We start from the raw sequence: 13,722 nt of genomic DNA, 5'->3' as shown, positions 1-13,722 counted from the left end.
ATAGGATCAAAATCCATGGCAAAATCAAAACTGCTGTTGCACCCCTGGAAAGGCTCATTGGCAGCCGAGCTCGAGGGGTTTCTAGGCGGTCGATCGACAAAGTGGAAGAGGCTTTCGTCCCTCATCGGGCCCCATTCCGCCGTATTGATGACGCCGTGACTGGAGGTCGATGCGTAGGAAGAAGCATGAAACGCGTCCGTAAAACCATTAACTCGTGCTGTGATCGGGGCTTGGCGCATCTCGCTCCGCACAGGTAAGTCATGTCGATCGGGATCTTGCAGGGGCGTTGGTGGTGGAGGATCCCTGGAGGAGTATGAGCCCTCTGCGTCGGAATGCCCCTGTGACACGGCACTCCTCCTATCGTGGGTGGCAGGGGGATCGCCCCAGTCAGAGCTCTGCTTACCAGTCGTCGTGGTCTGGCCAAGACCTTCAGTCGACGCGGACATGAAGTCCTGCGCGGGCATGGCGATCTGTGGCTGCACAGAGATGCCGGCTTTCCGAATCACGGACGCGAGGAAACACACCGCAGCGTCGGCGGTGGCGTACATGGACCTCATCGCCTGCAAGACCTGCATGCTCTGGTTGAAGCGGAAGATATTGGCATCACGTACATCTTCGTCGCCCGAGCGGATGTCCACCATGTGAGAGAGACATGCCGCCAGGAGTGCAGTGATCCCATTGAGCCCCAGGAAGCGGAATTGATCGCGACGCAGCATTCCATACGCAATCTTGGTGACGTTGCGTGCCGCGTCTTTGACCTTGGACCGGGATGCTCTCTGCACTGCATGGGCATCCGCCGTGTTTGACAAGGTCTGTAAAGCTTGCGTGCGATGCAGGACATTGACCAACGTCAGGTGAGTCATGTTCAGCATGGCCCAGTGCACTTCAGAGCAGCTGTGCGAGCCATCCTCTACTGTTGACGAGGCAAATCCGCAGATATTCGAACTGAGTGACCGAAGCCAGTCGTTGATCTCCTTGTCAAACCTTTCCAATTCACCGATGCGTTGCCCATCGCGCCTTGGCACTACCATCATCGTGTGTGGAACATCAGGGTGAGTGCTGAGCGTGGTATACTGGGACGACAGCACGTGTCCAATACAGACACAGAGTTTGGCAAGCTCGATACACATGAGCGCGGTACATTGATTTTCTTTCGCGTCTGGAGTCAGACGACGCCCATTTATCGAGTCATCCAGTGACTCGAAGTCAAAGTCGGCCAAGGTGAGCATCGTAACGTCGAAGTCGGTGTCTCGCACCTGCATCGGTCGGCGAGTTCCAAGGGCAATCATCCGATCGCGAATGTACAAGCTCCACCAAAGTCTCCTGCGGAAGCGTCGTTGGACGTCAGAGCCACACGCTCTCGTCGGCTCACGATGGAGGCCCATGTTTCGGGCAGTCAAGAGAGCCTGCGCAGTCCAGTGCCAAGTGTCCCTCCCTTCGTTCCACTGGCTGTACCACGAACTCATCAGTAGCAATGATTGGCACACAGCTGCGCGGTCCGGTTCGACATCGAATTCGTAGAGGAGTTTGACGCGAGTATAGAAGACGGCGCGGGCTTGCTTGGCCGAGACAAAGCCCAGGCGAAGGACGAAATGCGGCTCGAGGGAGCTCAGTCCGGCAAACATGACGGCTTGAAACAGTAGGAGGCTGATGGGATTGTCGGTCCGCTCGTCCAAAACCGCCTCGACGAACGGCTTAAGGTCGAGTAGGGGCATGAATGGATGCACCGAGAATATGTAGCCGCGGAGAATCTCAGCCCGCAGTTCTGCTTCAGGCACCGTGAATGCCCCTTTCATTACCAGAAAATCCAGATCTTCGCTTGGTATGTGAGTGGACAGCGGAGTAAAGAAGGCAGGAAGCGGCTCCATTCCCGCTGGATTTTGATGAGTCTGTACCGGATTTGAGATGGCCGAGTGGGAATCAAGTCTGGTGCCATTGTGAGTCCGAGAGGGCGTGAGATCAGTCGTGCTATAGTCGTGCTCGTCGTTTTCAGCAAACGTAACACACACCGGGACATCACAAGCTCCCGCTTGCTCCCTCGGCGTCGGCGTCGGCATCGTGCCATGGCTCGACCTGTTGCTCTCTCTCGTGGCACTTGAGGTCGAGTCGCTTGTCCGGACGGACCATTGCGACACAGGAGACTTGGGGATCTCGGTTGTGCTTCTCTTCTGATCGCAATTAACTCTGCCCCTCCTCGAGGCCAACACAATGCATTCCCTATTGTCGAGTCGGCAGTTTGTACAGCCAGCACTAACGAGGAGGACGTCGCAGCGGACCTTTCTGGTGCGACAATACTGACATGCCTGGGCTGCGCGGTGCTTGGTCGCACGTCCCGTACCGGCTTCGTCTTGCAACTGCTTTCGTTTCAAGGCCGCCGACGGGGGAGTAGCGCCAGTCATCGGACGGTCTTCTGGCGAGCGCATCGTGGCGAAGGGTGAATCGACACTGTCGGGACGACAACGGAGACGATGGAACGGACAAGATTGGGAGGTGATTTCGAAGTTAGTGTACAGGCACTGCGTAACTGAAGCAGCGTAGAGCAATCATATGGCGGCGTATTGGCTTTGCGACACGATCTGGCGTTCACCCAAGATCATGCGTTAGTCGACACGCCGGGCTTGCCGACTTCAAGTTGGGAGAGTGGAGGAGGGAAAGCGAGTGCGGGGACTGCGAGCCGGCGACGCGGGGTTTACTCTGGGGGGCTTCTAGGCTTGCTCCCCACTTAAGGTTGGCTCGTTGGGACAAACTTGCAGGCGGTTGATATGAGTGAACTTGCAGCAACCAGTATCCTCCGTGCCCCTCCATGTGAATGAGGTGGGCGACCCTGACCGGGCATCGCTTCTAGTGCTGCGTCAATCACTATTGGTGAAACAGACCAAAATGTGAATGCTAACGCACTATTTTGTGCCGAGTAATGCACTCCTCAACGATTACAACAGGATATACTCCGTGCTCGCGGGACAGCAGATCGAAGACCGAGCGACCTGCCAGATGGACGCTGAATCACCGCCATGCCGCGGCAATGGGCATTGCCGCGGCAACAAAGTTGCCCTCCACACCATTTGGCGGACCCCGGGATCAAGTTCCGCGGCTTTATCATCGCTCATCGGTCATTGCCAGGCCATCCATGGCGGGGGAATCTCCAGTCTCGCTGAGGCGGGTCCCAAGACCCATGCTGGCTCCAAATAAGTCTCACGTATCCTTGCAATATATCTGGAGGAATCAGACCTCTCGAGGGGGCGCGACGTAGCAGCCAGGACTGAATTGACCGCGGCCTTTAGTGCGTGTCAGCAAACATGAGCTCTTCGACAGCAACCATGAAGGCTGGCCAATGGGATCCTAAACAGCAAAAGGCCGTCGTCAACATTATCCCCATCCCGGAGCCCGGTCCGAATGAGATATTGGTCAAGATTACCTCCGCGTCTTTATGCCATACCGACATCATCGCAATCGAAAGGCCAGATCTACAAGAGCCATTCACACCAGGACACGAAGGGGTTGGAATCGTCGACTGGATTCATCCATCCGTCAAGGGCAAGGGATACGATGTTGGCGACGCCATCGGCTTTCTCTATATTCTCGGCTGCTGTTTCGAATGCGAGGCCTGCATGGTTCATAACCTTCTCTGCCTGAATGGTAAAGCTGAACTCTCCGGCTTCACTAAGCCCGGGTTTTTTGCCGAGTACGCCATCGTCGACTATCGAAATTGTATTCATCTGCCCAAGCATTGGAGCCTGCAGACGAGTTCGGTCTTCTTTTGCGCTGGGTTGACCTGTAAGATGCTTTTCTCCAGAGCTCCCATGGTTTTTCTGTTGACGAATATCCCTACCAGCTTTTCACGCCGTGGACTCATGTGAGCTCAAGCCTGGCCAGTGGCTGGGGGTGATTGGGGCGGGAGGACTAGGTCAAATTGCGACTCAATATGCGAAAGCGATGGGGCTTAACGTCGTCGCTATCGATATCAACGACAAGACACTAGAAGTGTGTAAAGCCCAAGGGGCCGATGCCATTTTCAACTCGAGGACCGACCCGGAATATGTGACCAAGGTTAAAGATTTAACGGGAATTGGTGTCCATGCCGCCGCCGTGTTCAGTAATGCTAAGGTTGCCTACACCAATGCCCCGCGCATCATCCGGACAGGGGGACTTCTCATGGTCATCGGATTGCCATACGAGCCACTGGAGATCCCGGCTATGGACCTTGCTTTGGCTAAATATCGCGTCAAGAGCGAGGGTCCAGGAATTCCTCAAAGATTAAAGCGAGCAGTGGATTTTTCGGCCAAGCATAACATTGTTCCCGAAGTCGAACTAAGAAAGCTGGAGGAGCTAAATGATATGATTAGCGAGATGCGCGCGGGAACGGCGACCAAGAGAATGGCCATCACATTTGTATAGACGAGTCGTACAGAGTACAGAGTAAAGAGAACAATCTGATCACATCGTCGCCGTCTTACCGTCGAGTCATGATATCTGAAAGCGACCATATTTCGCCTACTAAGATAAGTAATATCTTAACCCATATTTATCTCTCTTTATGACGTCCATGGGTCTGGAACTCAAGACCGTTGGATGTCATTAAGGAGCACCAGTAGATATGCCGTGTCGCGGCAGGTTCGCCTGCGGTGCTGTCAGATCTACATCCACCAGAATTTATTGATTATTTTGACCCAATTTCCCCTATTCTCACAACATACTTGCTTGCGCTCGCTTTTCCCTCTTTCAGGGCTTTCAAAGCAGTAGATAAACCTCCGAGCCCGCCATTGATCACCTGATATGGATGTGATTTAAACCACTCGTCTCCTAAGCCCTTAGAGATAAGACTGGAAAACACAAAACCAAAGTCTTCGCCTCGCCCACCAGGGATGAAGTTTATGCCTTGGCCTTGGCTTACCGAGAACGGACCCGTATGAACATACCCAACGTATGTTAATGATGTACGTAGAGTCTTGGCTGACGTGCTATAGTTCTTTTCTGGAAGCACAAAAGTTGCATGGCCACCTTGAACAAGGACATCGGTCAAGAGCTCTATAGAACCTTTCTCTGAGACGCATTCGAAGGCATGGGCGACGGATGATATTCCTTGGTCTTTCAGAGCTTGGTGAATCTTCTTCACCATAGGGCCGTGGCCTTCGCGATAATCCACAATCACGTCGCCCTTCGAAGGTTCTATGATTTGCTCAACCAGCGCTCGACCCGCCCCTGCAATTGCGATGATGAGATGCAAGTTAGACCTGCAGGCAAACTTCACGGCATACGCTCCCCCACGCTAGATGATGAGCGGGGTAGATGTTGTTGCTGGTGCCCAAGGATAGTTCAGTCCCAGAGAATGATAAAGGCCAATAGCTGCTGTGAGGGCTGCTAAAGGTATACTGGCTCCCTGCTCAGAGGAAAAGAATCTCAGTTGTTATGGTCTTCAATAGGGCTTCTGAGGATGGCAGCACGACATACTTCTTCGAAAGAGACCTTGGGAGGTAGGAGGAAAGTAGTGGCCACAGGTGCGATAGCGAACTCGGCGAAACTCCCTCCACCTGTGCCCATGGGGTGAAATGCCGCAACCCTGTCTCCAGCTTTCAACGTGACCACATCTGGGCCAACACTTTCGACATGCCTGCTATGTCATCACCTGAGTTAGCCGCAGTCTTTGTGAAAACCACAGACTTCCAGTCCTTCGGATTGCAGCTGGAGCAAATCACGCGAATCAAGACTTCCCCACTTCCAGGAACAGGTAGCGGCGACTGGACAATGTCAACCTCCAAAGAGGGTTGGACTATTGCTTCCAACATATTGCAATACGAGCGAGTCTCACATGCAAGCAAAACCGGCCGGAGAAGGTGAGAAGTTCGACGCGGCGCAGAATACAATGAAATGGATATACTTAATGTGTATAGCAGACCCAGTTCGACAATTCAAAGTCAACGTAAGAATTTGCGAACGCGGGCGCCAGAATTCCTCGGTAAAATCAGGGTTTCCACGGTAACCGTGTTATCCCGGACCCTTATTGGCAACATTGAAACCCCAATTCTTATGCTTTCTTGGACCATATCTGGACCTACGGCTCTTGAATCTCATTTGTACGAAGGGCTCAGAAACACCTCGTAAAGCTAGGATAATCACTCGGCGCACCTTCGTCCCCTAAGTAGGGTTTCGAGGCCATTTTGGCCACCACCCCGAAGTCAGAGTCGACTCGGCATGCATCCCCGGCTCTAGATCTTTTACCGATGCAATCAAGAACCTACATGCTGTTGTGGTTGAATTTAGGATGAGAGCTTTACTGACGCGAGTCTTCACTCTGCGAAAGGCGACGTACTCGCCCACGCCTATACCTACACCTTCAAACCCAATCCCGGTTATTCAAGCTAGTAAGCAACCCATATCGCCCGTAGTCACTACAGTGCCTCATGTTGACGAATGTGCAGCTATGTCGGGTCTGTCGAAATCCACGCCTATCTCAAAGCGGTGGCCAAAAAACACCACATAGAAAAGTACATAACCTACAACCAGAAGCTCACCAGCGCTATCTGGGACGAAGAGAAGGGCATATGGAATTTGTCATTCGAGGTATCTTCACCGGAGGATCCCAGCCGGAATTATACCTTTGACAGGACCTGCCACATTGCATGGAAATGGCCAGCGATCCCCGGATTGGACATTTTCGCCGGCCACCTATGCCATTCCGCCGGGTGGGAAGACAACTACGACTTTACAGGTAAAAGTATCGCACTTATAGGGACTGGCTGGATTGGGAATCCAAATAGTCCCTAAGCTGCAACCAAGAAGGTTCCAACCCCCTCTGCACATCTGGGTTCACGGAACTCGCTAATCAGTGGACTATTAGTCGTGAAACACATGAAAGCTTTCGTCCGGTCACCGACATGGATAGTGCCATCACAAGGTTTTGTTGACCCTAGGGACGAAGGACCCAAGGATTTCCAGTATACTGAAGAAGAGAAGCGAGAGTTTCGAGATGACCCGGATAAATTCCTCGATTACCGGAAACAGATCGAGTGGGATATAAATAGGACCTTCCCAACACTCCTGAAAAACAATGATAGACAACAGGAAGCGCAGAAGGTACTTATCCTACCCAACTTCGCCCTTTTCAGGTGACCATGCTGATTAGCTCCTAGATATTCGCCAAAATTATGAGGATGCGTCTTGGAGAGGACGAAAGGCTCGCAACTGCTATGATTCCCGGACTATTCCATGTACCTGGGACGGATTTCACCTGGAATTTGGCTTGGTATTTGAAGAAACCCATCAATTTTCTGCATGCTCCAGGTAGTTGAGCGATTTATGGCTGCCGGTGGAATATATACACTCTTGCGACACATCCTAGTGCTAGAGCAGAACGAGCTTTTGGAACTATAAGCACTATTCTCTCGCCTGCCGAGTTCCATGAGCCCAAACACATCTCTCCTAGCCGCTGCGGCTGCAACTTGGAGATAGGGTTTCACTTGCGAAAAATGAATTTGCTGCATAGTACATGGTCTTGCCGTTCCAGTCCCCTAGCCACGAGATACGCCATAACAAAACCAATGAATTCATCTTCAGATAGAATTATCTTGTGCTTCTTCATTGTCTCGCGGGCTTCAGCCGTCCCGGAACCGCCTTCGTTTCACGACGGTCAAGACCTGGCCACGGGCCATTCAGTGACATGCCTGCACGTCGACACGCCTTTACTATTCAGTCGTTCACATGTTTGCGAATGACGCTGCGCGAGGCTGTGACAATGTCTCGGCCTTAGCTTCCTCACTCATCATCCCTTAGTATCACCATGAGGTTCTCTTGCCAAGCGAGAGCAGATAATGGCGACTCAGACATATTGGACCCCGTTCCCTCGTGAGCGCCACGGGGAGGTGCTGGGGGTGCAAGTAGACGGGCAAGGGTTCACCAAGGACACGATGATTCGGTCACCCATATTCCGACTTTAATTGGAAATGCTCCGGAACTGCAGCCGCTGTCAGCTACTGTGGATTAGTAAACTTGCCTATTCCGTACTCTATTTGTACTAGCCCTCGGAGCTGGGGTGGTGGTGATTGCATCGCGGCAAGGTACACGGCCCTGCCCCAGTGTAGTCCAGAGCTCAAGCGCCAGAAGGAAACAGAGAGTCAAGTAGCTTTAGAGATCATGGGTCCGGACACTCGGGATTGAGCCTTCGCGAGTTTCATGTCCCATTTATTTTGCGAAGCTTGAGAAAGCACGCACATCCTTGTTGTAGTGACCCGTCGTCGCCCTCAGTTTTGTCTAGGACATCGGAATCACCAACAATTGTCAAGCAAGTCCCCACCTCCAGCGATAAAATTTGGTCATTGATAAGAGACAAAGATTCCGAACCATCACATTGAGGGTTCTTCTCTTGCCACAGCTCGCAGGGAATAACGGCGGTAACCATTGAACTTCTCTACACAGACCCGCTTCTCTGATCTATACATCATGTCAACCACCACTGAATTTGTGCTCTTTCATCTGCCAGAGTCTGCGAAGCCAGAAGAGCAAGGCAATGAGAAAGGTCGAGAAATCTTGAAGGCTTTTAAGGAGGCAAAAGCCCTCAAGGGATATCTATGGTCTGGCTGGGGCAGGACTGAAGAAGACAGTAATGCTCTTGTTTGGGTTATTGGTGAGTTATAGGATGCTGTTGCTACTGACGAGAGAGAGACCGGACTGATCAATTGGTACAATGAGGCAGAATGGTCGAATCATACAGCAACGGTGTCTGTCGATCGTTTGGTACCTTTGCTTGAGCCGGCATCTACAATCTTCAAGCTGAAGACCCGCCTGGAGCCGTCACTATCAGACGTGGGCTCACACCTATACTGTTCACTGGAAACAGCACGCCTGAAGAGAGAGCGAAAGATTTGCAGGCTATGACCAAGTTAAAAGATACTGCGACACAAATATGCGGGCCTGATATCCGGAGGGAGCTCTTGTGTCGCAGTACCTCCGATACATTCGCCCAATTGGACTCTTCTGAGAGCCCGACTGGGAAAATAGATGTGGGTTTGGCTCTTGCTGGATGGGAATCGAAAGAAAAACATCAGGTCACCTGGGAGACACGGGTTTTCAAAGACATGATACCTGGGCTCCAGGCGAGAATGTTGGCTCCTCTTCCAGGTCTTGAGATGAAGCATATCCATTTCCAGCTTCTCTGATACTCCATCAAGACACTTTGCGAGGAACTCTGCGGCGTAGACTTGGTCATGACCTTCAAAAGCCCACCCCCGCGCCGGAAGACGTCAGGCAAGGGAAGGGGTGGTACGAAATAAACGGGTCCTGCCTGGTAGCGACTTTAGCACCCTCTTCGGTTTTCTACTTTCTCATATAACAACAAGCTATTGGTGATGGAAAAATACTATCTATAGATATTCTAGACTCTAAAGGCTCCTACCAGATAGTTTTAACACATATCTATAGATCTGAAGATATACTTATCGAGCGTGAAAGATGAATCCGTAGCAAAACCTTGTCGCTAGGGGCCACTTATTTCGTACACCCCCTCGGAGAGGCTCACGATCGGGGAACAGGTGGTGAAGGGTAATTACCATTCCGAACTGGGGTTCTAGCCTCCACTATTGGATCAGACACTCTTATTCGTCCAGATGACTATATTATCTGGGGACGGTCATCGAATCCAGCCCTTGGAGGTGAACTTTGAAACGAGGAGCACCTGGAACTCGGAATTGTCTTGTGTCTTCGGTTCATCTTGAACAAATATGGCGGATCAAGTGGTGTGGGTCCAGGTCCAATGCAGCATCGCTCATGACAGCAAGTGGTGACACGTTACAGAATCAAAACCGGAGCTGGCAATGGCATCGGACTCAGGTGGTAGAACAAGCCTTGCAATCATCCAGAGTGGCGCATATCGTTGCCGTCGATCTTAATCTGAAGAAGCTGGAACGTCTCAGCAAAGAGAACCCTCAGCGTCTCTTTCTCGTACTTGGAGACGTTTCTCAAAGCTCTACGAGCGCAAAAGCAGTGGAAACTGCGACTCAGCAAGCCGGCCGTGTCAACTCATTGATGTTGAATGCTGCCATAGTCAAGCGTACTGGGCCATTTCCAACGCTGACTGTTGCGGACTGGAGAAAGCCTTCGACATAAATTTCTTTGCGGTGATCGATATGATATTATTACTTTCAATCCCAATGATTAGTCACACTAACACAACGGGATTCCAGATTCAACACGCTTGGACACACCTCCTACAAGACGGGAGAAACATCATTCTAACATCAACAGATATATGCTCACGGCCCACCGAGTCGTGGACATGTTATGCGTGCACCAAGTCTACACTCAATTACCTGTGTTCATGTCTTCCGCTGGAGGAACCTCGCATTAAAAGCATCGCTATCTCTCCTGGCGCCGTGGACACAGATACCCAGACCAATGCCCGCAACGACTGTAAAAGGGAATCTTAGTTTCCAAACGATGAGCCATTGCTGACCGTTTCGCAGCAGCCATGTCACCGGCGATGCAAGCTTTTCTACGGGGGATTCATTCGGATAAGAAGCTCTTGAGACCTGAACGGCCCGCATCAGCGTTCGTCAGAATTCTTGAAACAGAGATACCGCCACATCTGACTGGCACTACAATCATGTGTAATGAGGTAGACGGAGCGCTACTCAATTAAGCCTTGAGGGCCCCGAAAAATCCATGATAATAATGTCCGGGCAAGGGATAAAGTGGGGATAGGTCGCTCTTCCAGCCATCCTTCTACCCCACGGATTCCCCGGTCGGCCGAAGGTGCTCACTGTCATAGTTTACTCGCCACTCACTTACATAGTCCCGTAATCATCTTCACAAACAGTTCAGTATAGTCGCCCGCCTCTACCCAACTCCTTAGATGATTCAACGTGCGCCTAAACATGCATTCTTGTTCAGTCTGTAATAAAACTTTCGGTCGCAAGTACGTTTTCATATCATAGCCTTTTCAGCTGGCTGACGTAAACCGACAGGGACAGTCTCAATCGCCATTTGAGAAGGTATCAAAGAGATCGTAGAGTTCGCAGAGTTCGCAGACGGGCTTGCAAACGTTGTCAAAAGTGCCGACTTTTTTATTCTTGCGGAAACTAGTGCTGATTCACAACAGATCCGAAGTAAAATGTTCTGGAGATCAACCACAGTGTAGCGCGTGTGCTCGCAGCTCGACGCAATGTATTCGACGCATCAAAGCAAAGATGTTGAAGCAACTATCCATGAGACGCTATCGGCTGAGATGAACTACACGGTGCCGCCAGTGGACTCTTGGACCTCCTCTACCGTGGCCGTTAGACAGACTCCTAGTGTGTCGTTACAATCCTCGACAGATGCTTCTGTAACGCATAATCTGCCGAACCCATCGCATCAACAGCCGCACGAACCTTTTGGATCCCTGACAGCGCAGACGATTCTCCATGATGACTTCTTCACCTCCTTCGATAACCATGATACACACTGGATGTTCCAGAACATTTGCGAGGACGACGACCTAAACGTTTCAGGATTTACACCGCCTCATACCGCTACTGATCAGGTCGACTATTCTCTTCCTCGCAAGATAGGCTACAACGCTCAACAGCCTGCGGCTGCTTATCAGGGCAACGAACCCGAGAAAGAAACCTGGCCGTTAGATGACGTAGAAGTCCCTGGACGAGTGTCTAATATTCCCGACCTTGGAAGCAATCATTCTAATATTCCCGACCTTGGAAGCAATCATTCTAATATTCCCGACCTTGGAAGCAATCATTCTAATATTGTCCGCCTTGGATCTCAGTGCCAGTTGGAAGGACTCACGGAGCCAGCCAGAATCAGGACTAAGCAGGCTATCAAGCTAGGTATCGAGAGACCTTTGTGGGCTCCGATTTCAGTTGCAAATTTCCCTTCGAAGGACAAACTCGACCATTGTATCGACCTGTTTTTCACAACGTGGAACCCGGTATTGCTTGCTTGCACTGCGACCGAATTGCGCGTTGACTCACTTTGAATGCAGGTGATCAGTTTCATCCACCGACCCACTTTTGACCCAAACCTTGCACCGGAAATGCTCATACTTGCGATGGCCGCTATTGGAGCACATTTCACAAGACTGGATGGTGCGGGAAATTTTGCGGATGCGCTTGCCGAGCTGAATCGGCGTTTGCTTATCTCAGTGGTATGCCTGGCCGATAAAGGCAATGTCATAAATATTAAGAGTCAACAGGCCGAACGAGATCCACATATTTCCAAAACAGAACCATATCTTGCCGCCCAACTCCTTCAGGGGGTCTATGGTCTCTGCAGCGGCGAAAAAAGGCTGTTCAAGTACATTGAGTCCATTAGACCGTCTTTGGTCCGAAATGCGAAACATATGGGGCTCTTTTCGCCTTCGACGAGGACCGAGGTGAACGACGATAGCTCCGGAGCCGCATGGATCTCCTGGGTCGCCACCGAGAGGACTAGGAGGCTGGGTTGGGCAGTTTATGTAAGTGAACCCTTTGATCGATCGACCACTGGTCGTTGACGACCAGCATAATAGGAATTCGACGCAGCAACGTGTTTGTTTCCTCCACAATCAAAGACCGTCATTCAACTCTGGCGATATGATGTCGGCCCTTCCGGACGATGCTGCCCGTTGGGAAGCCGCTTCTGCCTACGCATGGGCCGCGATCTCACCGCAAAGCTCGCCTGGAAATGACCCAATCAGTTTCCGCATTGCTGCACGGAGTTTATTTGATGCCAGTCTTGATGGGATTGTACAAATTCGCGACAGACAGCATATACACGTCCTGGTGCTGACAATGGGGAAATTTCTCTGGTCGATCTAGGAAATACAGACGTCGCCGCTGATGGACGTCGTTTCTGAACATTGGCCGTTCGTGGAGCACAAGACCAACCTTTTGAACAAGCTCGACAGCTACCTCGCACCTCTTGACCCTACTCGGTCCACCAACGACAAAGGACTGGCTCACGACGCCGGGAGAGCCTTGATAATACACATATGCCATCTCTACGGGGCCAATGATCTGATGGAATGGCTTCCCGTTCTACTTCGAACTTCCGGGCAGAACAAAACCGCCAAGGAAAGAATGGAAGCATGGGCCAAAGAAAATCCCGTCAGACTGCGTAGCGTCGCATATCACAGCGCCCAGATCATGGCGATCAGTAGAGATTTACCTTTCAACGCGCCATACGAGCCCTATCACCTCTTCTACGCCGGCGCTGCGCTCTGGTGTGCTGCAACAGTATTAGAAGAGCCACAAATGCATGCAGCCACCGACGACGAACAGACGCCTATCTTCTTGGACCGACATTTCCAGCCGGGAGAGGCGAACTCGCTCAAAATCTCACAGTGGATTCGTGAAGGAGGTAACATGCCTGTTGGAATTTGCGGAGTTCCACTATTGGGAAGTCGATCGAGTGGCGCACAAGTGCTGCAGGAAACCATTCGACTGCTACAAAATATGCGTACGTGGGACCTTTCAAGAGCCTTCATCAACGTGTTACGGCAGCTCGGCAGGGCGGAGCAAACATCCGCACCATTGTAGGTACGCAGAGATGAGGGAACGCTGTGACAAGGCTGTAAGCTCTATTCATTCATAAATGGCAAATTTTGCCTTGTTCAACCGCGTATGTAGTAGACTAGATGACATTTCAAATTTATGAGGTCTAAATAGATGAACTATGGAAGAGGACATACCAATCTTCGACTTCGTACTCGTCCCGACTCAAGTCATCCAAGCCATGGATGATAGTCCTCAAACCACCGTC

The 13,722-nt window shown here is 51.3% G+C and overlaps 2 protein-coding genes across 2 annotated transcripts; both read left to right on the top strand.

The window, feature by feature from the left end:
• Positions 1-5,604: 5,604 nt before the first annotated feature.
• PV06_11072 (uncharacterized protein) lies at positions 5,605-7,286 on the top strand (the record flags this gene model as incomplete). Its single annotated transcript, XM_016412689.1, has 6 exons — positions 5,605-5,831; positions 5,892-5,973; positions 6,259-6,359; positions 6,417-6,706; positions 6,836-7,071; positions 7,128-7,286. The coding sequence occupies 6 exons, from the start codon at positions 5,605-5,607 to the stop codon at positions 7,284-7,286; spliced, it is 1,095 nt and encodes a 364-aa protein (XP_016257002.1).
• A 2,470-nt stretch (positions 7,287-9,756) lies between these two features.
• Positions 9,757-10,095, top strand: PV06_11071 (uncharacterized protein; the record flags this gene model as incomplete). The annotated part of the gene is made up of 1 exon (XM_016412688.1): positions 9,757-10,095. One exon carries the CDS (start codon positions 9,757-9,759, stop codon positions 10,093-10,095), a length of 339 nt encoding a protein of 112 aa, XP_016257001.1.
• Positions 10,096-13,722: the final 3,627 nt, after the last annotated feature.

Source organism: Exophiala oligosperma (genome assembly GCF_000835515.1).
Source record: "Exophiala oligosperma strain CBS 72588 unplaced genomic scaffold supercont1.18, whole genome shotgun sequence".
Taxonomy (NCBI): Eukaryota; Fungi; Ascomycota; class Eurotiomycetes; order Chaetothyriales; family Herpotrichiellaceae; genus Exophiala; species Exophiala oligosperma.
Note: the sequence above shows the minus strand (reverse complement) of the source record. Positions and strands in the feature narration are given on the sequence as shown.